This window comes from Lipotes vexillifer, unplaced genomic scaffold, assembly GCF_000442215.2.
Source record: "Lipotes vexillifer unplaced genomic scaffold, Lipotes_vexillifer_v1.1 scaffold756, whole genome shotgun sequence".
Classification (NCBI taxonomy): Eukaryota; Metazoa; Chordata; class Mammalia; order Artiodactyla; family Lipotidae; genus Lipotes; species Lipotes vexillifer.
This window is the reverse complement of record NW_006773042.1, coordinates 2,615,609-2,642,943: the sequence shown is the minus strand read 5'-3', so window position 1 is coordinate 2,642,943 and position 27,335 is coordinate 2,615,609. Positions and strand designations below refer to the sequence as shown.

General features: G+C 36.4%; 1 protein-coding gene across 1 annotated transcript in view; it reads left to right on the top strand.

Annotated features, from left to right (window-relative positions):
• NKAIN2 (sodium/potassium transporting ATPase interacting 2) overlaps window positions 1-27,335 on the top strand; it is a 547,495-nt gene that overhangs the window by 381,450 nt on the left and 138,710 nt on the right. The window contains exon 3 of the mRNA XM_007447977.1: window positions 6,792-6,992. Coding sequence (XP_007448039.1) covers window positions 6,825-6,992 — 168 coding nt within the window. The 5' untranslated portion in view covers window positions 6,792-6,824. The remainder of the gene's footprint in view (window positions 1-6,791; window positions 6,993-27,335) is intronic.

Genomic DNA, 27,335 nt, shown 5'->3' with positions numbered 1-27,335 from the left:
TATGAGCAGGTTTGCATAGATTTAGGCATGTATTAACAGAAGAAAACAGCTATGTTTAAGGTTAGAATATTAAGTTCACCAGCTGGAAATAAGCTGTGAAAATTCTAAAGAATTTTTCAGAATTTCCTATGAATTAGTATCCACATATAGATATTGGCAATGAGATATAACACAGTGCTTTCTGATGATCTTATAAACTTTAACTCAGTGTATATTTGGTTGTAAAAAAAGAAAAAAAAAGAGTTCATTGAGAATAAGTGATTCTTGGTGTCAAATATAGCCTTCCTCACTATCCCAACTCCTGCATCCTCAGCTAATTAAGGATGCCATTCAGTCACAGGGTTCTCTAACAACTTCTTAGTCCCAATGTCTAAATACATATGCTTTAATTAATATAACTATTTTGACCTTCCAGAGCATTTTTATTGTTGTTAAAGTTTGCTTCTTACCATTCAATGTATTTGCCTGGCATTCCTCTAATATCAGCACCAGAAGTATGTTTTAATGTAATGTTGACTTGTTCCCATTCTTACTCTGAGAGTATTAAAATAATATAAAGTATTACTCTGAGGTGATCCTGGTCTCACCTCCCTGGACACTTAGGGAACTCAGCAGAATAGCCTAGGGTGATTAAGATGAAGCATTTGGATTTTATAGAATCTGTGTGATCACCTCCTTTTTTTTTTTTTTTTTTTTTTGCCATATGTGGGCCTCTCACTGTCGTAGCCCCTCCCGTTGCCGGACGCGCAAGCTCAGCGGCCATGGCTCACGGCCCCAGCCGCTCCGCGGCACGTGGGATCCTCCCGGACCGGGGCACGAACCCGTATCGCCTGCATCGGCAGGCGGACTCCCAACCACTGCGCCACCAGGGAGGCCCCATCATGACTATTTTTAACACAGCACCTGTACTGGTCTCACCACATGTTTCCTGCACTGTCTAGCCCAGTCCTACAGGAGACTTGATTATGTTTTCTGTAATATATCTCTGTTCATGTTTGATAGCATCAATGTCCTGTCCCTGGTCAAAAATCTTTCAATAAGCCAGGATGTTTGGTTTGGCATTTAAGTCACTCCCCAATCTGTCCTCAACTTATTTTTCTGAAGTGATTTTACACACTACTCCTTCTTAAAAACTCTCATCTCATAAAAATAAGGCTACTTACTTGTCCTTAAATACACAAGTATTCTTAGCTCTACAATTTTGATTATTTGGTCCACACCAGTTAAAATGGTCTTTTCCCCCCAGGCTGTGGACCTATCTAACCTGGCTCTTATTTTAAACCCCAGCTAGAGTTCCCATCTCTAAGAGGCTGCCCCACCAGAGTCCACAGGCATCACACCCTCCGAGTTCCCAGACACACATTATCCACACCTCTCATTAGGTGCTTATCAAATGCTTCCTTTCATTGTTACATTTTATCTCTATACCTTGCCCTCCGAAAGAGACAATAAGTCCTGTAATGTTAGAGATTGCATCTTACATCTCTTCTCATCACCATGGCCTGGTAGAGTGTTTTGCATATGGTATATGAATAATTAATATTTGTTAGTAACTATACTGATAACTATAACCTAATTGCCATTTACTAAGAAGCATAGTTTCTATACTTTCAGATACTAACTAAGCAATCTGTAAAAGCGAGAGTATCAATTTTTAATATTATTATTTTAAAAGAAGAACTAATAGAAAACTCCAGAAATTTAAGAAAATATTTCAGATTTTTTAAACTGCAACTGAAAGCTTCTCACTCTTACCTCCACCTTCTAATCTTTGCAATATCGAATCGATTGTTTACTATTAGAATAGATTATGCAACAAATGCCATAAATTGTGAAAGTAAATTGTAGCTTTTTGTTGAAATTCTCAGACATGACTAGTATCATTTTCTCATTTACTTTTCAATGCTCTTTTTTTAATTATCAAATGCTTATTATTTGTTGAGCAATTAGGCTTCTTGTATTGCCCTGAATACATACAACCCCATCAGAAACAACTTTTTAATGCTAATAACAGCTTTCGTGTAATACATCAGACCCTGCTATTTTGAAAAATGACATGACCAATAATGGGGTCCTTTAATCTGAACTTTTTGAATAGTTACTAAGAGAGATGAATAAATATATTGATACAAATTATACTATACTACTCTGAACATATAATTATTAAAGGCTTTTTAGATATAAAAGTTTTAAATCTTACAATTCTGATCCTATCTTGTATCCTTTTCAGTGTGAATTCATTGATAATATACAAGATTTGGTTTGTGGTTTTATGCCTTATTTTGTGCTATCAAGACTTATTCTTTGTCTCAAAAGTCCTTATAATTTTGAACTCAAAATTACAAAATATATGGGAATTAAATAACCTATTGATTATGCATGGAGCAGGTCATACTCAGAAATTTCTGTTGCACTTAAGGGGACTTAAGGAGACCTTTCGACTGTCTATTTTACAAGCAGGAATTTATATTTTGTGCTTAAAATAAGGCACACATGCTTATGTGTGCATTATTTTATGCTTACACAGAGACCTTTTGTTTAAATGTCCACAAGAAAATAAATAAGAATGTAAGATAATGCCAGAAACTTTCCAGTTAATGATCACTGGTTGAATATATGTACTTACTTACATTTCATCCTGAAACTCTACCAAGTGGTATTAAAGAGTAAAAAAATGATAACACACAGTAAAAAGAGAATGGACAAGAAGTGTCAACAGTTTTTGGAAGATAGAAAGTAGAGGATTAGCACGTGACTTAGCAAAATGGAAAAACCTAAAACTTATCATCGTGCAGTGGGTCCCAATGTACAGATTTGACCCATAAAACCCTTGGAAAAGTCAGGATTTAGATGTGGAAGGTGTATGTGAGGTACAGGATTAAAAATGCAAATGAATTGAATAATCTGTTCAAGGGGCAGTTAGACTGCCCTGAGGCGCTTCCTTTAGTCTATGCAACGAGGCTTCTCCTCTGGACTGGTAAGACTCTTGAAGCACAGGCAGGCATGAGTTAAGTTTCTGAATACATGAGCATTAAATTAAATACTGTATGCTGAAAAAAAAAGCCTGCATATTATGTAGCAAGAGCATCAGCTCCTCCCCAGTTCAGCCCAAGGAGGCTGTGGTCTGATGTATACCCCATAAGTAAAGTGGAAGACCCAGAACAAAGTCCTATCAATCCCTACAGACCTAGCATTTGGAAGGCCCTGCTCAGTCATCATATGTGAAGGATACCAGCTGATCAGCCCACTAACGCGTGACAAACTGCCAATCAAGTTTTAGTTTCTCTTTGGTATGAAAGGACAACTTTTGTGAAAGACTTCCAAGGAACAGCTCTGACAAGAAAGTCAGAGGCAAAAATAAACATAATAGAAAATATTCAGGCGTTCCCACTGGCTATTCCCTCTGCTTGGAATGCTTCTCCCCATATCTGCTCTCTTTACTCCTACACTTCATTCAGAACTCATGCAAATACAAAATAATGAGACATCTTTTCTTTTCTTACTATTATATTTAATATTGTGTTACACTCCCCATCACCCAATTCTTTTTCTTTACTTGATCTTATATTTCTGCATATATTAATCACTACACAGACATTTTGATACGTTCATGTATTTGCTGTCCATCTACCCCACCCCCAAATGAACACTCATAAAGGTAGGAACATTGCCTATTGCACATAGTAGATCCTTGATAATTACTGTTAATATTATCTACTTATCTGTTTACTTATTTAGTAAAAATAAGTAACTTGGATAAAGCAAAAACGAAGTAGGAACCACAATTTTAAAAGAATAAGTATTCAGAGAATAAGAAAATTTATACCCAAGAAACAATTCAAATATATTAACTATACAAAAGCAACAATTAGAGACGAATTAGCTCTTAAAAGTTCCAAATATTAAAAATTAAAGATATAGTTCAATATAAGTTTGGGAAGACTTGGTAAAGAAAATCTACAAGAGAGTAAAGAGAAATATAAGATATGAACAATATGAAAGAAAAAATAAGAATGTAAGAGATCAATCCTGAAAGACAAATGTCTGACTAATAGGAGCTTCCTGCAGTAACACAAAAGAGTAGAGGGGAGGGAACAATTAAGGATATAATGTAGGTTGTTTTCTAGAATGGAAGGAAAGCGCTCTTGGATGGAAAAAGTCCCTCCAGATGCTCTACAAACTAAGTGAAAAAGAAACTCATCAAGATACTGTTTTACTGAATTTCAGAACGTGAAGCTAAACAGATTTTCTACATCAATAAACCTCAAACATATAAGATGGAACCTCAAAAATATAACATGGAACCAAAGTAAGTTACAGAGTATATATATATATATATTTTAAAACCTAAAAACCCAGCATTTTATATTATTAATAACTATGTAAATATTCAGTAAAACTACAAAAAGCTTTCATGAGAATAATGACACGAAAATCATGATAGTAACTATCTGTGGAGAGGGAGTGGGGGAAATCATATTTAGGAAGACTACAGAGGAAGCATCATTTATATGTATAAAATTTTATTTAAAAAATGACTTTAAGCAAATATAACATAAGATTCAATGAAACTGAGTGGTGGGTATAATGGTATTATTATAATATCCTCTATACTTTTTGATGTTTTTGAAATATTTCACTGTTTAAAACAAAATGATGCAAGAAACCAAAAGAAAGAAAACAGGTTACATAAAAAATTACAGGGAACAAAATGATATCAGATTTCTTAACTGTAATAATGGAAATTAGAAGATAATGGAGAAACAGCCACCCAGTTCTGAGAGAAGATTTCCAACCAAGAAGCATATATCCATCCAAAATATCAGTCAATTAATATAAAAGTAGGGTAAAAACACTTCAGACTTAAAATCATTCACCTATTCTTAAGAAAGTAGTGAATTATGTACTCTGTGAAATAAGAGAGCGAACCAGGTAAGAAAAAAATTGCACTGGAAACTTGTTAAAAGTGGCAAGATAAATTTTGTTTTAGCTGCTGTAGTAGAGAAGACAGACTTCAGTATAGAGCTGAACTCCATGTCCACAAATTTGATTACCTAGGTGAAATAGACACATTTCTTTAAAGTCACAATCTGCCAAAACTCACACAAGAAGAAATTTGAATAGGCCTATATCTATTAAATAAATTGAATCAATTGATATATATATATATATATATATCAATTAATAACTTTTCAAAACAAAAAGCACCAAGCCCAGATGGGTTCATTGGTGAATTCCACCAAGCATTTAAGAAAGAAATTATTCCAATTTTCTGCAATCTCTTCCAGAAGACAGAAGCAGATGGAAAACTTCCTGATTCCATGAGGTAGCATTAACCTAATGCCAAAACCAAAGAAAATACAGGAAAAGAACACTACCTTTTACAAATATAGATGCAAGTATCCTAACAAAATGTTTTCAAACAAAATGAATTCAACAATGTACAAAAATAATTACACACCACAACCAAGTGGGATTTATACTAGACTGGTTCACTATTCAAAAATCAACTAATGCAATAAAAAAGACATTTTTGGCCACTTAGCAGGTAGCTCCGGCCACAGGCTTTTATTTTGAGATTTATTCTGACTGAGTCAGAAACCAGTTTGCTGTATCTCCCAGGTTCCAAGGGATACTTTGAAGCCTTTCTCAATAGGCTTGAAGAGAAGAGACCTTACCCCCTCCCTTACCACCACTTTATGGAGATGATGAGACTCATAACATAGCACTCTCCAAAGGAATACTCTTTCCAGTCTCCAAATTCCCTGATCACTTATGCTCAGCCTTTTCATATGTTCAGTTTAAGTGAATATGTCTTAATATTTCCTATGCAGGATCTGCCTGGTCAATCTGGTACCTCATTTTGGCGTGAAAGTAGTTGGCATCTATTATCTTGAGGTTCTATCACTGAGACTGAAATAATTCCTTTTCCACCATTGATCCTCTCTGTTAGAATCTTCCCTCATGACTTGCTGAATACTAGGATGTGTTTGATGCATTCTCTTCCTGGAAAACAACATTCGTCCCTGTGCTATTGACAGCTCCACATTTGTGTATGTGATTTCAAGGTCACTAGTGCGGAAACTACCATCATTCCATTTGTAGCTGCACATCACCTAACATGCTGAACCTCATCTAAAGAGTTGTTGACTTAACTATTTTCACCCTGCAATAATTTGCTGATGATATTTTCTAAGTATTGTGACCAATTTTATATTAGGAATTGGCAAGATTGAAAAGATCCTGATTTTCTAAAATAATAATAAGTGGTGGGGGGACAAGAAATAATGTGTTTTATTAAGTAAAGTTCTCACATATTTTAACCACTAACCACATTATTGTGTTAAATTTTGCCAAACTGATGTACAGTTTTAACATTTAAAATGTGCAAAAGGTAAATATTCTGAGGGAGAGGAAAATAGCAGGCTGAAGATGAACTGCACTTGATAAAAATAGCTTAAAACACTCCCTTTGTAATATTTACAAGTCCTAAATTTAAGCTAAGACTTTTCAGTGTAACAATGTAAGTCTGACAATTCTACTAATAATTATTTTTATTTGTATCACTGCAGTGATACAAATACAAACCTTCATAAATGAAATCGATAAACATAATTTTCATGTGGAACTGATAGTTTGACTTTAGATGCTACCTTTCTGCCTATAAAATACAGCAAGGGGAGGGGAAAAAACCCACATTTCAAAATGGGAAACTCAAAAGCAAGTCAGTCCGAATAAGCTAACTAACACTTACAAAGTAATTCTCATCCTTATAAATTGCCTTCTTGCAGGAAACAGACCTTATCCTGACTTTTAATATTTCAATGCACCGATCTTGGTGGATGGAGAATGGACCAGGATGTACGGTGACATCAGTGACACCTGCCCCAGACTGGGCCCCAGAAGACCATCGCTACATCACGGTCTCGGGGTGTTTTCTGGAGTACCAGTACATAGAAGTGGCTCATAGTTCCCTCCAGATTGTCCTCGCAGTAAGTGTCGACAGCCAACCCCTCCTTCTAGTGCTTCCGGAACTGTTTTATTTCTGTGCAAACTCAGTGCACACAGTTGGAACCTGTGGGTAAAATGTGGCTCTGTGCTTTTTCCTAATCAGTGCCACTTTTAACAGGGATTTGTCAGGTTAAACCAGGCTGTGCTGTGGGCCGAGGGCTTCTTTCTGGCTGTGCTGCTAATTCTGGGAACTCCCCTCTCCCTTTGCCCTAGCTTCTTCTTAGATTTCCCCTAGGTACCATCCATCTCTTTTTAACACCGCCCCCCCCACCATTTTCAAAACAATTCAGCTTTTCTACAAATTCCACTTCTAGACTGTCATGCACCTATTTTTCATAGTATTATGTCAATGAAGAACCCTCCCTCTACAAGAAGGCAGTTGGAGTTATAACTCCTTTGTTTCTGAAGAACTTTCACTAAAGCTAAATGCACACTTTTGTGGGATTCATAAAGTTAAGGCAACTTTATTATACACGTCTCCATTTATTTATTACAGATTGTGTATGTGCAGATCTACGTATATTTTTCTTAGACTCTGTGTAGATCTGCAACTGAGGTGCACAGTCTTAACAACTGTAAACAACAAACAATACAAGTAGAATCTGCTTGTGACCTCTTTCTTTAACTACTTTCAGAATGATATTAACTCACAATTCTTAAATAACAAGACATAAAATGTTCTGGGTAGAATGGCACCAATTGGTTCACATAAAATTCTTCTGGAATTTAAAAAGAAACTATGTGAGTGTGTGTGTATTAGGTTATGTAACTAATATATAGTTATTAGATTTTTTTTAATGAGGAATATATGTATATAAACATATTCATACACACACATATATAATCACAATGGGCTTTGTATGCTGTGCTAGTAAACACTTCCCAAGTCTCTGTGACTAAAAACCACAAAGGTTTATTCTCATGGGTCAGCAGGAAGTTTTACCAATCACTGTCACTAAGGAAACAAGGCTAGGGACACAGCCACCATCTCAATCATCACAGGTTGCCATGCAGAGAGCAAGGATAGATCTGGAGTGTCTACATTGGCACAAAAATGCTCCTCCTTGCGAGGAGAAGCTCATCATTGCTCATAGTTCATTGTCCAGAACTAGACACACAGTCCTACACAATCACAAATTGGTCAGGAAGGAGGGAGACCTGTAAATATTTGAAGAGTAGCATAAATTATTTCCACAATATTTGAATTATGTTCTTGGCTAAAGCACTGAGTGATCTCCCTTGAATATGTCCAAGCTGAAGCACTTCTTAATTAAAAAAACAAAAATAAAAAACCTTCTCTAATAGTTTGAAACTCTAAAACTGTTCATTTTGATTATTTTTAAGTAAAGATAGATTTGATGGGAGTAGTCATTTCACTATTTAAAATTCATTTAGGTGAAGTATTCATTCTCACATGGGAAAAGTAAAATATTTCTGGTATTTGGCGACAGATTAAATGCCTTCATATATGTGTTAGAGAGGAGTTTTAGAGGTAATATTCCTTCCTTGGAACTCCCTCTTTCTACTGTACCCAGAATTTTTGGAAAACTTCCACTTATGCATCAGGGATGATGTAAACATATAGTCTGTGTGCATGGATAGTTAAATGTGACTATTTTAAGAGAGTTATTTGAATTAATGTGTGTATGTATAAACTATACTCACAGATTTATTAAACCCCACATAAAATTTTGGCTTGCAGATAATTTGCTAAAGAAATACATTTAGACATGGAAGCATGTGTTGAGTCTGTCATACTGCCCAAAGAAAAAATATTTTTACATAAGTAAAAACCATCCGTAAAGGCAAAGTGGCTAGAGTGCAAGGAAGATAGATGAAGTTTCCCTAAGAGCAGATGTGACCAATATATCAAGCTACTGGCTCTCACTTCTCCTGTCTGCATTGCCCCCAGTTGAGTGGGGCAATTGTTTGGGCGGGCCATCACAGGATGTGGCATCCGTACCTCTCCCCTTTCCACCTGTTCTCTCTGGGGTAGTTCTTTTGCTATGCTGACTGGATCACCTGAGAGAGTAAGTCAGCAACAGATACCCAAGCCAGGTTTTTGGAAAAGTTTCAACACACTTTCCACCTTTGGACTTGTTATTGTCTAGTTGGCCTTGGGGTGAAAGCATTTGCTATGCAGAAAACTTAGCACATCTTAACTAGAATTTTAGAATGCAAACCAAAATGGGGCTTATCTTGAACAATGTGCTCCGCCTAGTTATTGGAAGCCTTCCAACTAAACGTTCCTGTAGTCATCCTCATCACTTCTGCTGGCATGTTTAAGGGGTGAAATTGTGGCTCGAATCTCTGCTTCTCCCCTTTTCGTGTTACCCAAATCATCTTCCTGACAATCCAATGTTTAGTTCCGTCCAGTCCGGTGAACACTTCCTGAGTGCATGTCCCCTGCTGGCATCTAGAGAAACAAATGAGAGCGTCTCTGACCTTGAGGCTGTCATAATCAGAAATGGGCGTGGTTCCTCAGGGTACAAACCTGGGGCAGACAGGCACACTTCGGGAATGTGGTACACAGAGAATACGTTTGTGCCATTTATGGCATCATCTTGGCCTCTTAGTTCCATCCTGCTTTTTGTGAAGTCAGCTAAACTCCCACACCTCTCTTTGTTTTCACCAGCCTTTGAAGCTGCCCTCTCTTCCAGGATAACTGGCTTAGATCTGCTTTCATAAACGGCTGCTGTCCCAGCTACTGCTCTTGATTAACTCCAAATCTCTCTAGCTCTTTTTCTCCACCTTCACTCAGCCTCTCTTTCACAGATTCCTGACCCCCAGCACACCTGTCACCCCATTGTTCAGTTTTCTGCCAATCAACCCCTAGCTGATTTTGAAATTTGCATCACGAAGCCCCCATGTGCGTCACACATTTATAAGATATCTCCCATCTCCAGCCAAAGGAAGAGGAGTATTATATCCATATAATTGGGAAGAGGGGTTATTAATCACACAGCCTCCAGCCGAGAAGAAAGGACTGCCAGAGCACCATAATGCTGAGCCAGGTGTGAGATTTCGAGCTTTCTCCTTCTCCAGCAGCATTTTCTTCTGGTTAGGATCAGAGATCACATTCAAAGGGAATACAGGTGTGGATAGTTTTAATAAAACCAAAAATTAAAAAAAATCTGCACTTACAAAATAGATAAAATAAATATGTATGGAAAGAGCCCAGGAAGAGATTAACTAAAGAGATGGTGCTGTTTACATTACAAAACAATTAATCTTATTTCTTCAAACAATGTGTGATTGCAACTGTACAGTTTACAAAATGCGTTTATGGGAATTTAATCTTTCCACTTGTGTAACAGTCCTGTGAGGGCAGCAGAACAGATTAAAAGCCTTTCCCAAGATTTCTTAGCTAGTAAATGGGGAGGGTGGACACGCTGACCTAAGTTTTTCTCTGGTACCAAGGAAAGGAAATAGCCTTAAATCTGCATGCCGGCATCAGCTGATGGATAACAGATTCATGAAACCCCAAAATTCAGACTTCTCTTCAGTAGCAAAGAATGCCGTGATTAATTAGCTATGTCCTGCATGGGTAAGGGGAAGGGAGGTGTATATACCTCAAGTTTGTTACGCACACACATTATACCTTACTTCCCATAACCAACACAATGAAGAGGGAGTATGTTTTACAAAGAAATGTAAATAAATGAATGATTAAGGGAAACTTTTATTGTACTAACTGAAGTAACTTTTTATTTTGAAACATATGTTAAAATTCCAAATGATTCATTGGAAAACAAAAGCAAATACTTAATCCCTTTCTTCTCCAGCTACCTCCAGAGGACCAGTATCTCAAAATTTTATATGAACCTCTCCAACCAAAATTGCCGGGCTTTGTTTTTCTTTATTTCCTTTACTTCTGACACACTTCTAAGTTCATAGCAGGTTGACTATTAATTTAAGAGACCAGTAGAAGATGTTGGTAAAAATATAAATAAGGTTACTCTTTCCTACAGCCATTAAAAGTGGCTTAGAAACTGTACACAAATTAGCAGGGAAGAAAACTTTAGAAAAGTTTCTGGTGCCCTGTTCATAGCCAAAAAATAGGTTCACTGTCCAGTTTAAGCTTCAGTTATATCTATTCCCTAGTCATAAAACTCTGTACTCTGTAGAGTGCAGGAAATGATAGAAATCATTGTTCAACATATCGTGGTACCAAAAACTTTGGAAAGTAAAATATATGCCTTTCAGATGGATAGAGTCACAGATGTTTCCAATTATTTCCAGTTAATGATATATAATATGTTGGCCATTTGGCTTGCTAAGACTTGCCTAGGAATACCATTGGTGAAGAAATTTGCAAAAATTTTGACTGCCTTTATCCAAGTTGACTTGGGGTTGTGCTGGGAATGGCACATGGTGTTTCTCTAGACGTTGCTGAAGTGTGTGGTGCGTGCATATGAGAGTAAAGGGCCTTATCGCTCACGCTGACTTTTTCTCCTATAATCTGGAAATACTTATGCACAGAGGTCTGATTTTCAAAGATTTGGGTTCCGATTTTCATGTAGCCTAGGACGTTGCTATTAAAGTGGTAAATATTAAATCTAAGTTGTGAACTTGTACCATTTTAAAGGGATGAGTGGGAGAAATGGTGTGAGCTGATACCCAGCTACTGCTGCATTCAGAAGTGCAACAGTTGCAATGTAGATATTCTCTATTACATTTATTTGAGTTGAAAAATTAAGACAGTTTTTTTAAGACAAAAAGTAAGTTTGATTTGGTTGATTTGTTTTACAGTGAAAACTGATTTAGCCATTTATGTTATTGGAGTCACCATTTTGCATAAACTAAATTAGCCAGAACTGCAGCTCCACAGTTTGATAAAAATACTCAAAGCACATGTTTTTAATTGACAAAAATATATTGAAATTTAATAATATTTCCCACATATTTTACATACACCAGATTAATCTAGGTGCCTTTATGAGAAAGAGTTACAAGCATAATGGCTGTGTATTATATCTTGGTGGTGTTTTTTGTATACTTTCCAGAAATTGCTGTTGCAAACCGGGCAATTTCCAATTCTTTGCTCTCATTATAATTGAAGGAAAACCTCATAGATTTGCCAATTGGTAGATTACCTGAAATAATTCTTCTGATAGGTAAATATGTAAATGTGGGACCCAACTTAGAAGAAGCTGCAGGAGTTCAGTGATGTCATTATAAGAAAAGGCCTTCAATACTTCTCTATTTTTGAAAGAACAAGATTTTTCCATGCTTAAACCTAAAACAAAAGCAACTGGAATAGAATTCATGCTAAACTCTGCCTCATTCTAGTATTAATCAGAAATGCATTTCAAATGAAATTTTATTTTTTATGTAATTATTTTGATCAACATTTGTAATAGACTATGGTGTTTTGATCTATTGTATAAAATAATAATTGTGGTGATGGCTCAAATGAGAATACATTTTTATGCTCTCACCCCCCACCAAAAAGAGAGAAATATGTGAGGGGATGAATATGTTAAATAACTAGATAGTGTGAATCATTTCATAATGTATATGTATATCAATTCAGCATAATGTACACTTTCAGTATCTTACAATTTTATTTGTCAGTTATACCTCAGTAAAGCAGAAAAAAAATTTTAATGTCAAAAAAAGCCCATTTTTAACACTTAATGACTTATGGACATGGGAAAGAAAGGTCGATTTTAAATTTATACATATTCAGTTTAATACATACAAATTTATATGTGTGTGTGTGTGTGTGTGTGTGTGTATATATATAACTATATATAGTTATACAGAGAAATATGATAGAATGATCAATATAAAACTTTCAAGTAAATAAACATACCACATTAGGAAAAAATTCTGTGGAAACTGGAACTACATAAAATTTATGATTGTTATAGAAGAGTATGTATGTGTGTTTTTACATGAAAGTGAACTTCACATCATAGTGGTATTCAAATTTCATTGGATATATTTATAAGAATAAATAATATATCTTTAAAATATATTAATATTTATAATATGCCAAAATAAATAGCCCTTTGGAAGCCATTTAGACTAATGATGAAAATATCAGATATGAATTTCAAATGCACCTAGTTTCAAGTGGATTTTTAAAAATTTCTTTGAGCGTATGTGGGAAGAGAAATGTTTGGAAGCCACTATTCTAAAGCAGTGGTTCTTTCTTTCTTTCTTCCTTTCTTTCTCTTCCTTCCTTCTTTCCTTCCTCCCTCCCTTCCTCCCTCCCACAGCCCATAGAGACAGCCACAGAGTGGGGAGCAGGCATTTAATTCTCGGGGAGGGCTGACAGGGATGTCCCCTGTCCCCTTGGGGCCCCTGCCCATTCCCCTAAAGCAGTGGTTGCTAACAGTAGCTGAGACTAGGAATTACTTACCCAGTTGTTTAAAAGATTACCATAAACATAATATACTTCTGGAAGTTTTTTTGTCCTTAGGTCTGAGGTAGGGCCAAGGTGGATATATTTTTCAAAATTTTCACCAGAAATATTAGTCCCTTCCCTTTTCTTTTACTACTGATTCCTCAGATGTCCTGAATTGCTCAGAAACACAAGGTGTTTGGTTAAGAAGATGATTCTATATGCCAAGATGGTACCACAGCTCTGGTTGTTCCACCAACTCCTTCCTGGGCCTTAAGAGTCATTTCCCTTCCAGTACTGCAGGGTAAAGCACATAGTTATGTGACTAGTTAGTCGGTCACATAATTAACCTGTGGTCAAATACTGAATCCGTACTTACACCGTGCCTACCATATCTCCACGCTGAAGAGTGAGCTGGTATAGAGCTAGGACTGCAAACTGAGTCTTCTGATTCTAGTCCAATGTGCAAAACTGTACAATAGTTTTCTTCTTAGCACAGAACTGCCTGTTGTCTGTGATGGAAATGGACAGAATGACAAGCACTCGGCTTCTTTCCTAGCTCCCAGGATGGTTCAAGAGCTTTGCTGCTTGGCTTCAAATATTATACACAGTGCTCCAACTCTAGTTCTCTTGGGTACTCAGATACACAATCTTGCTTGTCAATAAAGGAAATAAATGTGATTTGTCTTTCTGCAACATCAGAATAGTTTATACAAATAGTCACAAATATATGGGAAGAGAAACCAAATCACAATTGTAAACAGGGGATTTTTCCAATGGACAAAGTTGTTTAATTAAGAGAATGAAGGCGGTAAACAGAATCGGGAAAGGACAGTTCTTGGTACAATTGAGTGCTCCAAAGCACATAAACAATGTTCCACAAGCTAAGTTTAGAACCCCAGCTGGATTTATCCCTGAATAGTAAGAAATACCAAGACCAATTGACACTTCTGAAATGGGCACATGTTTAAATTTCTAATCTATTCTCAATTCCTCTAGACGATAACAAATTCATTTGAACACTGTCCCTTCAGAGCATAGCACCTTAATGTCTTATCCACAGATGTCAATCAAGTTTTGGTAAAAATAAACCCTGAACAATCAGTTGTCATGCCCTTTATTTTATTTTGCTTTATTCCTGAAAGGTGCCCTTGTAAATTGGTGAGCAGTTCTGCAAGTCTGGGAACAAGCAGAGTGCAAGAACTTGAACAGCCTCTAAAGTCAAATTAAATCTAAGAATTTTTTGCCTTTAATATTCACTGGTATTCTCTACATGCAAATTCAGAAATATCAGGTAAAATATTCACAGTCTGGGAGTAACAATCCTTAAATCTTACACCCAGCTGCATAATAAACTATTTTGTAATTATGAACTAAATGAGATAATGTCTAAGAAATTGCCTTGAAAACAATAAAAGTGGTATTTATTTTCTCCTTAGCTCAGTTTTTTCCACTGCTCCGAAGAACACTATTATTTAGTCAGGCTAACTCATAGCGATGTGCAAAAATGAACTAAAGTTTACTTACTCCCCGGATAGAACTGTGATTCTTATATTCAGGGTGATACTATTTAGTGTATCGACATACCAGCCTACATGGGGGCAAGTTTTAGCCCATATCAGCCATTATCATCAGATTGCAGTATCTGCTTCTATATGTAATGTTTGAAGCACTTGCTTACCCCCAAAACATAATATCACTTGATCTACGAGAATGCTTGGAAACATCATGGAATAAAAATACCAATATATTTAAGATGGTAGTGCGGATTATAGCCTGCAACAAATCACTAATAATTGGGTTTTCTTGAATAATATTAGATTTAAGTTTTGCCAGTCCTACAAATTAGATTTAAATTACTTCCATAGAGTACTGTACAATGAATGATGTGCAATCCCATTTCTTATATTTAATTTTAGTCATAAATTATTTCAGAAAGAAAGAAAGTATCAATATATATAGTAAAATGAAGTATTTTTTTGAAAAACATGACAAGCTGTTGAATTTGAACAAAGGTTACCATCTTCCTTTGCATACATAGATAGTATCATTGCCTGTAAGACGTCTTTCCACTCATGATCAGTTATTATGATAAAAATTTTTGAAGAAATAAGTCTTTGATGGCAATTTCCTCTTCACAGGAACTTCTACACACAGTGGTAGAATAATAATAGTAGAATGCGTTAGTGTTTTCAAATAACAGCAAGACATTCTCAAAAGGAGGACGTAAAGATGATTTATAATGATAGCTATAATACAAGGGATAATTTGTTGTTTAGTGTGCTATACTTGAGTGAAAGGGAATAAAACTATGGGCAAACACACTTAAGCTCAATATTGTTTACGCAGTAGAAAAAGAGCCATCTGTAATATTCCTTCTGTACATTTGCTTTTACCAGTCCTACAAATAGGATTTTAAACTCTACTGTTCTCAACCCACACAACTGGGTGTATGATTCCCATTCTTCATTATTCTCTTGCTTATTCCAGTCCTTGTGGCTCCATGGCTACATTTGTCCCGACTCCCACTCACTGTTAAATTCCTCTCAAGCAGTAACCCTTTGAGTCAAGACCACAACTTTTCATACACATATGTTTCTCACTTCTATTCTTCTCCTAACAATTCATAATATTATATTGTATTGTACTTAATGAGGGAGTTCTTTCTCACATGACTCTTTTGGTTAATGTTAACTGCAAATATGGCTCCATCCACATTAATAATGCAGTGCATTTCTATATCACTGAATTTTAGAGAAATATTCGATTGCTGTAAGTCACTCTTTCTTAAGCTTTTTCTAGAAAATCCCTTCCAGTGTTACTTATTCATCTATTAGATTGTAAAATCTATTCATCACAATCCCATTGATGTTAAGATTTTTACAGTAAACAATGCCTTGCCAAAGTTTGATGGGCATGACTCATTATCATCAGTGTTCCCTCTATACAAATTAGTTCATATAAACCTTGAAATTTGGGGGGGGGGGTGTTTTTTAAAGTTCATTCAATGGGGAACGTCTAAGAATAGTACCAATGAAAATATCATTTTGGGTATCATTATTTTAACTATAGTGAGTAAAACATTTTCACATATAAGTTATTGTGTTGTGTTCAACAACCATAAACAGGATTAACTCTGAGTGCCCTGCCAGTGTGGCTGTGACAGTTATTTGATCATTTAAGTTATGAATGAAAAATCATTGAAAGCTCTGTTTAAATGAATCTACATGAACATTTACCTGCGATTAATCTTCAATTTTACTTTCTTTTTGTGATCCATTACAGTTTTTTTTTTTTTTCCCCTTTAGACCCCATATGCTTACAGATGTTAATCTCCAGGGAAGCACAATGATTCTCCCAACAAAGGCGGTTTGTTGCTTGGCTTTGCTTTGCTGAAACCTGGTCAGAGGCTCTGATGACAGATAGTCTGCTTGTCAGCTTTGCTTCATGAATCCAAAGAAAATGGAACTTAGCAGGAGCTGAGCCTCAAGCGCTACCTGCGCCTCTTATTTGGGCCCTTTCATGCTAGGTTGGCAGAGGTCTTAGTCTTTCATCATTTGGTTCACTGACAGAAAGAGCAGGGAGCTGTTGCCTGTTTAGGTACCACTCTGCAGACTGCTATATTGCGAAATAAACAAACAATATATTTTTAGGGCACCACCTGCAGCAAGCAGCTGTACCAAACAGAGCAGAACCACAAAGGATGTGATTTGTTCCATTTAACATAAAGCCTTGAGGTTTGAGAAGAGAGGGAGGAGAAGGTTCTATGTATACAACCCACACGTCCACAGTTTAAACTGAAGCTGATATTCTTTTTTAGATTGGAATTGAGGTATCATTATACCTTTCCTCCTTTCCCACTCCGCAACCTCTGGTTGAAAACAGTTCTATTATTGGGGTTATAACTGTTAACAGAAAATCATTCTCCTCTGCCAGTAAACTTCCTCTTCCATTCAAGGGCAGTTTTCTCTCGGGGCAACCTATACTGAAATGCCAACATCTGCTGTATCTAAGCTGTATATAAATGGTGTCTGGCATTTACATGATGCCAATGACTTGATTAGAGAAACTCATACACTTGGCTTACATAAAATTTTCTTATCTGCAGCTTTCATCTATTTCAGTCTTTCTTCAGGATCTGTGTGCTTCTCTAAATGTGCCACACAAGTCCAAAATACTCTGAAAGCTGAACTTTAGCTCTTAATTTTGATTGATGATCAGTTCTTGTATTAACTCCTATCTCTCCAGGCATTAAAGCTATGTACTGCATCATGATAAAATTCTACCATGTGCGCCTTGTCTGAGTACCTAGAATTTTGAGGCTGACGCAAGGGATATTTTAAGTACTTGCTTTTCCCCTAGATTTAAAAATCTCTTCATTCTCTTAATGGCTATTGATTCTGACCTCACAAACCAAAGTCACCATGTCATTTTGAGTTCTTCCAGGTGAGCTGGGATAAATACAATTAAATTATAGATGATTCTGGAGGCAATCCAGGTAGTTACAAATTGAGGTCATTTTAAGTACAGAGAGGGACAGTTACCTTTAGTATTAGAATGGACACCAATAATTATACAATAATTTTGCTTTTGTCTTGACAATGAGCACATTTTAAAGAAACTTCACTCCTCTAAGTATTTAGGAGGTGACGAGAATACCGTTCTTAACTCTTCTACCACTGACTAGTTTCTTACTCTAGGAGAAAAGTTCATCAACCATCTTTTTGTGCCTCATGAACACGCTTTGGTAGGACTAGTAGCTACTGCTCCAGGACTCAGAGAAGTGAGATGAAGGAATTACAGATCTGCAGTGATGCATGCTTTTAGCTTACAGAGGAAATCAGATCTTGTGAGTCAGGAAACTTAGGTTTCCTTTGTTATTGTCACCTTCATCATTAAGATAATGACCTTTAAGACTATTGGGCACAAAATAAATTCCTACCAAAAGTGTCTTCAAGAATGTTTACTGTAGGAACTGCTTCCATCTCTTTCACCTTTCTAACATATTAAAGGGAATTTTCTGGAAAAAGCTCCCAGATTGGGTTTTGTTAAATTATGTTGGCTTCTGAATCCTTTTCAGTCAACTTTCTACTTTATGATTATGGGACAGTGCTTTTAACTGTATATCCTTGGAACTTTGGAAGAAGGAAGGGAAATATCTCTAGTTCCAAAGAACAAAAGAGCACCTTTAGTTGGAGCATATTTATGTTCTACAAAACTAAGAGTCAGTTAGATTGAACTTTAATGAGTTGTTACAGTATACTGAATATTCTTCAGGGCTCTCTGGGGAATATTAAAAGAAGAGAGCGTAAGCCTTCATAACTACAGAGTCTTGTCTCTGTAGAGTCAGCAATTTTAAAATGAGAGCCTTATCCAATAATAAATACAACTCTGCAAGTGTGTCCAACTAACTGGTTTTTAATCTGCCAATCTTGGAAAGGCCTCTCTTCTCTGAGCCAGACAGTACTTTATTTAATTGAAAATATATGGACATTTCAAAACACCAAGAACAGAGACTGGCTGAAGTGTTCAACACAGTCAATGGTCATTTTTACCTCCGTAACATCTCAGGCCAAAGTTAGGAACCTCCAGTTGGCTGGGGGATTTGCACCCATATTCCAGAGATGGCACTGTTCACTCTGGCTGGAAAAAGAAAGATCATATCCTCAAACCCCTGTCTCAGCAGGTTTTCCCAGGCTCCAATCCAGCAAAAGGGAAACGTACAATGACCCTTTATATCCTCTGTCTGGGGTAAGACTGCAGGCCCATGATGCAATTTGATTTCAAATTCCACCCATGATGTAATCACATTTCACTTTTATTTTGCTGTATTTTGTAGTCAAAGAGCAAGTCTTTAAATAGATAAGAAACAAGAGTCAAAGGAGAATAAAAAAAGTGACCTCCAACTAGATGAAGCTCTCTGTATTAGTCATTTATTTTCAGTATATAGGGATCTTGGGAAGAGTTTAGCAAGATTTGATTATCCTTATTAAAAACACTGGTCATTCTTCAGGTCCCTTCAGAAGGAAAAAAATCTTTACACATCTGGTGCCAGCTTTATATCAGGCCCAATTTGGAGATTTTCCTAAAAAATAGGCCCGCACTGGCATTTTTCTTTCCCAAGCTCCTGGCTCATCCCCTGCATCATCACTACCGTCTTCTTTTTTCATTTGTCCTTTCTTGTTACCTCCCACCTTGTAGTGCAGCTGGCTGATGCCTCTAAATGCCTGTAGGTCAATTAGGAAATGATCAAAACCAAGACAAATCCTAATGTAGCTCTCCTGCTCTCAAGGACCTTAAAAGCTAAGAGAAGTTAGACATTCAAATTTCTCAGTAATCTAGGGGTGGCATTGTCACCTTGTTTAAATCTGTATTTCCTCAATTACTCAGAAACATGAGGTTCTTTCCATGTGCTTCGCAGAAATTCAGGTTTTACTTTCTGTGAACTCTTTAGTCATACCTTTTGTCTATTTTTCAAGTTTTGAAAGATATTTGTTAGTTTAAAATAATATTCTGAAAAGCCATCTTTTTGAGGTTATTACTATTCCAGTCTTTCCCTTAGCTTTGTTGTGTCTTCCATCTTGATGTGGTCAAATTTATCAAATATATTCCTTTAAGACATGTGCTTTTTACACCTTACTTAAGGAAGATTTTACCCACCTAGGTATCTCAAAAATACACTCCTATATTTGTTCTAAAACAAATATTCTAAACATTTGCTTTTCACATTTACCTCTTTAATTTATTTTAGATTTACTTTTCTTTATTAGTGTGATGTTTGAACAATACTTAATTGATTTTTCACATAAGAATAGAAAGTTGTCCTAACATCATTTAGTGAACAATCCTTTATTTCCCCACTGGTTGCCAATTCTGGTATTTTCATTTACCTATATGCTTTGTTTCCAGGCTCTCTATGCTGTTCTACTGATCTTTTGACTATCCTTGTATTTATGCCTGACTTCTTTAATTATTATAGCTTTGTAATATGTTTTGATATCTGATAGGGGAAGTGCTCACTTCTTGTTTCTTCTTCAGAATCAAGTGGTTCTTCATAGGCTTTCATTCGTCCATATGAATTTTAAATTAGTGCATCAAGTTCTATGAAAAACACTATTGGAAGTTGCACTAACTTTAAAAATTGATTAAGGAATAAATAGTATCTTACAGTGTTGAGCAGAGAGACATTATTTGTGTCATTATTGATTATTCCAACTATAAATGTCATAGCTGTATAATTTTCAAGTCTTCTTTTATATAACACAATAAATTTAATAATTATCTCCATTAAAGACTAGCACAGCTCTTATTGTACCCAGAAAACCTCTCTAGGTACCTGAGATATTATTAGAACTATGAACTTGATTTTTTTTAAATTCTATTACTTTTTGCAACTGCAAATATTGAGATTTAGGAATAATTTTGATTTTGTGTCCAGCAGCCTTGATGAACTCTGTTGCTCTGAAGGCATGCCTGTAGATTTTCTTGGATTTTCAATGTAGGTGGACATATTATTTGCAAATAAAAATAATGTTTCCTTCCTCTCTTTTCCTTTGACCTTATATCTTTGTGTGGTCTTCTTGTATTTGCCAGCATGATAATGAACTATAGATCTTTTATCAGAAATCTGGAATGTTTATCTTGTTCTGGCTTTTATTGTAAATGCTCTAAAATTTAGTATTAAGGATGATACTTGCTGGGTTTTTTTGCTTTTTTTTGTATTATACTCTTTATCAAGTCAAGTTTCCTTCTCCTCTTTCTTTGTTAAGAGTGTATGTGAAATTATTAAAACATTTTTCCACTTATCTTGATGATTATATAATTTTTCTCCTTGAATCTTTAATGTGGTTAATTATGATAAATTTTCTAAATTGAACTCTCCTTGCATTTGAGTTTTGTCTGCCTCATTTGACCAAAATTATCTTTTTCTGCTTCTCCAGCTTCTATATGTTATTTTTAGTCTTCCATGGATAGGAAAACTGAGATTATCAGAATTATTTAGAAAAGCAATAATTCACTTTTGGGTCACAATGAGGGCCTCCCCCATGAACAACGCGCATAGGATTGGTGAACTGTTCTAGATCCTGAAGGTGTTTTTGCACATTTCTTGACACGTGACTGTATTCTAGTTAATGACCTTGATTAAGAAGCAATTAAACAGTGAGTAAGGTGTCTGTGTATAGAAATAAGAACCCAATAATACAAATTTCCTTGTTGCATATCTATGAAAAACCTTCATTTTGCCGGCCCATCAATTAGTGGTTGAGACTAAGCTAGAAGCCAGTCACATTCTACAGCCCTATATTCTTCCGAATCCTTATATTGTTTCAGTTATTCACCTACTGTTTTGTTAGCACTATAAGAAATCTGACCTAGAGCTCTATTTACATATTATTTATTTTCAAGGCCAACTATAAAGCAGTAGCAATTTGTTTTAACATCCTTTTTCCATCCTTCCTGCTTCCCACTAAGAATATCATCTTGTTTAATAGAGATCACACCAGTGGACTGTCTTCTACTTCCTTTTTGGGAAAATGTTATTTAGAAAGAAGAACATCTCTGAATGAATGTAGATTACATGTTTTTCAAATCTTCTAAGTTCACAGAATAAGGGTTTGATGCATCATGTTGGTATATTGTTAATCTAGTAATTTAATTGGTATTTTCAGATAAATGTCTTTGCAGCCTTTCACTGATGCTTGCTATAGAATGATGTCATTTTCAGAGGGGGTAATTACGTTGTCGATGTTGCTACTTTCTGGTTACTTTCCTTATGGCCACGGTATATGCACAGCGTATGTGCTCTGCTGCATATGCATTCCCATAGATGGGAATGAAGACAGGAGATTGAGACATATGGGGATAGAGAAAATGAATGCTTGGAAAATCTATAACTGGATATAATTTAGAATCCCTCTGGTTTCCTTTCCATGTGAGAAAAGCTTCCATGTTTCTTGTAATTCTAGCCTTCTAAGCACCTCCCTTATAAACAGGTGAGAAAGCTGAAATGGAAATAAAGGCTTGAGAGATCATTGAAATTCAGTCTTGATATCTTGAGCACCAGTGAAGCAGACAAACTTGCAGGAAAGAGAAACATAATGAAAGAAAGGAACAGAGGGAGGAGAACAATGACAGGAAAGGCAGGGGAAATGTCAGAGAAATGTAAAGAGAGAGCAAACACCGGCAAAGGATACCACATGCATATCCTTCAAGAAAGCTAAGATTTACTTCAATCCCCAAAGCATTTATATACATGTATTAATCCAAGTTTTCTTTTAGGAATAAAAATTATTGGTGACACACTTAAATAAAATGGTGAACAGATTCAGAGGACAAATTATCAAGAAATGGCTAATCATGAAATAGCCAGAATAGGGAGGGTGGGAGGGAGGGAGACGCAAGAGGGAAGAGATATGGGGATACATGTATATGTATAACTGGTTCACTTTGTTATAAAGCAGAAACTAACACACCATTGTAAAGCAATTATACTCCAATAAAGATGTTAAGAAAAAAAAAAAAAAAAAAGAAATAGCCAGAGAGCTATGATCAGAGAGATACCAAATTTTAATAATTAGTGTCCAGTGTAGAATGGGGAATGTTATAGTCATAAGTTAGAAAATTTCAAAAAGTCTATTTTAAAGAGATGCTGACACCATACACTTGAAAGTGGTCACAGTATTAATTTGTTTATGACTTATAAAAGAGTCACAACATTTGACTGGGGGCATAACATTAAAAATCTTTTATTAGCTGAAATATTAACTTTAAGCTTACGTGACATAAAGTTCTTACAGTAGACATCAATATCTTTGTAGGAACTCACAACCATAGGACATTATTGTGTCAGCTCAGAATTAAGTCTTATAAAGAATTGTGTAAGCAAAGTAGTATTTAAAGTCACTTCAGTCCAGAGGGAAAAAGACTCCCAACACCTGTGATAAAATATAAACACAATGTGCTGACTTGAATGAAATTTCTCCTCTTGATCTATGTTTTAGGGTCAATATAAATCAATGTTCTCTAATATAAAGATTGATATATTCCAACCTGAAATTATGACCAGTTCTCATCAGAGAACTATAAACTGGATTAAATAAGCTTTTTAAAAAATTTTATGAGGTCAGATTAATAAAGCCTCCCCAGTCACTCACACAAAGAAGGTCCAGCTGAATGTATTACCTCCACTTTACTCAGGTCCTGCCCTTGACATATCAAACCGCATCTGCGAGGAAGCGGACCCCGCAGAGCTATCCTGTCGTGCTTCGGAAGTTGTGGGCGGTGATAAGCTTTGACTGTGCAGCCAGCATATGTCATGATAAATGTTCAGCTCTAAGTAGAGAATACACTCTGTTCTCTGATCAAGATCAGCCTGGATTTCCCACCCACCCTCTTCCTCAACACATTTTGGAACAAACATAAGTAAACACTTGACAGGTGAAATATCACCTGTGCCATTTACTGAATCAGAATGAACCATAAGAAGAAAGTGTTAATTCACTACTGTAGTCACATTCCATTAGCAGAAAAAGGATTATATGTTCCTGTCCTCTTTAATGTGATCATGGAAAACAGAAACTTCTATTCCTGTGGGTGACAAGATAAGTCTCGGTATATTTCGATGTGGACTTTTTAATGAGACTTCTTTACATTGCCTATATTTGTCTGAATTATCTCTTTATACAGATCTGAATCTCTGTCACTCCTGTGCTGCCACATGTCAATAGTTCCCCCATTCAAAGAAGCTATTTTCCTTTTTCTTTTTTCTTTTGCATAGAGTTCACTGGAAGAAGGGAGTTTGGTAATGGGTCTACCAAGCCGATTCCACATGAAGGGCAGGAACCCCATCTAGAGGATAGTGTGTGAGAGCCCAGCAGCAGCCCAGCACATTTTTTTTTTAACATCTTTATTGGAGTATAATTGGTTTACACTGTTGTGTTAGTTTCTGCTGTATAACAAAGTGAATCAGCTATATGCATACGTATATCCCCATATCCCCTCCCTCTTGCGTCTCCCTCCCACCCTCCCTATCCCACCTCTCTAGGTGGACACAAAGCACCGAGCTGATCTCCCTGTGCTATGTGGCTGCTTCCTATGAGCTATCTATTTTACATTTGGTAGTGTATATATGTCCATGCCATTCTCTCACTTCATCCCAGCTTACCCTTCCCCCTCCCCGTGTCCTCAAGTCCGTTTTCTACGTCTGCGTCTTTATTTCTGTCCTGCCCCTAGGTTCTTCAGAACCTTTTTTTTTTTTTAGATTCCATATATATGTGTTAGCATACGGTATTTGTTTTTCTCTTTCTGACTTACTTCACTGTATGACAGACTCTAGGTCCATCTACAAATAATTCAATTTCGTTTCTTTTTAAGGCTGAGTAATATCTTCCTTATCCATTCATCTGTTATGGACACTTAGGTTGCTTCCATGTCCTGGCTATTGTAAATCATCAAAATCATCAAAAAATCTACAAACAATAAATGGTGGAGAGGGTGTGGAGAAAAGGGAACCCTCTTGCACTGCTGGTAGAAATGTAAATTGATACAGCCACTATGGAGAACAGTATGGAGGTTCCTTAAAAAACTAAAAATAAAACTACCATATGACCCAGCAATCCCACCACTGGACGTATACCCTGAGAAAACCATAATTCAAAAAGAGTCATGTGCCACAATGTCCATCACACATTTTAATTAGCTTTGTGGGTGGGTACTTGACCAGAGGGTATGTACCAGATTAGATCTCCCTCCTGCTTTAGCACGTGAAGAGCCAACACCAGCCTCTGTTCAATCACTCAAGCATATGTACTGCCTTCAAAAGCAAAGACAAAAGGGGCAGCTGTTCTTATTCACAGCAAGTTGCGGAAAAACAGTCTCTATGCAGAGAGATCTGGGACTTGGCAGTAAATGACAAAGCCCACAAGGTTCTGGCTCCCTCTGAGAGTTTTGTAGAAAGTTGGGGCTCCCTGTGATCCGGTAAAAATCACTTCATTTCTAAAGAAGAATGGGCTCTTTATAAGTGAGTCCCCACAGTAAGAAGCCATTAAGTTTCAAAACGCTAAAAGCATTCAAACCAACAAATTAGGGGTGAGCTTTATACCATAAAATATTTTTTCCTCTCTTGAGAATTCAACCAAAAGTTTGTTTCCTTAGTGATGTAAAATGCAATTCAACATATGAATAGTTTCAGGAATGTACCAATTCCATAAGACTGGTTACACTTGTAATCTGATATCTTCAAAGGCAATAAGATAATAACTATATGTCTGCTTGAAATTTTATATTTGCATGAAGCTACTGAAAACATTTTACATTTAAAAAAATATAGAACTGCAGTTAACAGCCTAATGACTTGCAGTGGATATTCCTGAGCACTGGGTTTCTCAAAATGTGGTCTTTGGACCAGGAACATCGGCAGCACGTGGAAACTTGTTAAAAATGCAGATTCTCAGACCCTCTCCCCAGACCACCAAATCAGAAACAGTGTGACAGGGCCCGGCAATCTTCTTTAACAACTCCTCCAGGTGATTCTGCTGCACAGTAAAGTTTGACAACTACTGCCTTAGCAAAAGCAAAATGCTGAAAAACAGTTCCCATAGTATATTATTTTGAAGCATTTGGCGGGGGGCAGTGAATAGAAAGAAATTTCATAAAAATATAAAAAGCCCATCAAAGAGAAACAAGAATGAAAGTCTGATGAATTTAATCCTTGCAATGGGTTTCTTCTAGCCAAGAGGGTGAAAATACAAGTTCCTTAGTCTGACACACAGTGGTTTTCACAATATGCTCCCCATCTTTGTCTCCAGCCTTTTTCATTAGCCAGCCAGTCACTTAACCATATTTCTTAGTTCCTGATATGTCTGGACATCTGTTTAGAGGTTTAAAATCCACTAGGTTGGGGGCTTCTGAAGATGAGAGACTGGCAAATTAAGTAAATAACTAAGTACTTGGAATATTTCTCATGTCACAAGTGACTTGAAGTAAACATATGGAAGGCTGCTACAGAGAGCTGAGCAACATAAAGGTTCTGCCTATTTCAGTCCTTGTGGAGAGGTGAAGGATTCAACTTTAAGCTAAAAGACAAAGAATAATTATAATTAGTAAAAAAGATACATTAAATATGAAATGTGATTGTTTAATGCAGTGATTTCTCAAAGTATGATCAATTTGTCGTTGTTCAAAATTGAACACTAAAGACTTGTAAACCATATTATATTTGAAGTTGTTTGCAAGAAGTTATGCAAAGCACATCAACTGAGTCATACAACATAGGATATAGAAACTGAAAGAGATTTTAGAGAATTTTCTGGTCAACCCACTGTGGAAGTGAACTGATTTCACGAAAGATGCTGTTGAATAAAAAAAGTCAAAATAGGGAGAATAAACCCTAAACTGAGGTGATATGAAGACTTACTAGAGGGAGTTCCCTGGCTGTCCAGGGGTTAGGGCTCTGTGCTCTCACTGTCAAGGGCCTGGGTTCAATCCCTGTTTGGGCAACTGAGATCCTACAAGCTGTGTGGTGTGGCCCAAAAAAAAAACACACTGATTATATGTAAAACTCATAGATCCTATTCCAAGCTTTACTTGGCCCTGGCTTCCTCAGGAATCCATAAAGGCAAAGTTTATTTCTAGCCTAAACTATACTCTAATCATTACATCTTCCCACAAAGGCTGTCAGTTAATAGCATGAACTTTGTAATCAGACAGATCTGGATGCAAATCATAGCTCTGACACACAATAGCTCTGTGTACTTGGTAAATATGAATATCCTCTAACATTAGCATTCTCATCTTTTAGAATGGGGGTAATAAAAAAGAATTTGGGGAAGTCAAAGTGAAAACATATGGAAAGTGGTTATCATTGTGCCTAGCAAAAAGATACAAATGCACAATTTTTAAAAATTCCTATATGGTGGGCTTCCCTGGAGGGCTTCCCTGGTGGCGCAGTGGTTGAGAGTCCGCCTGCCGATGC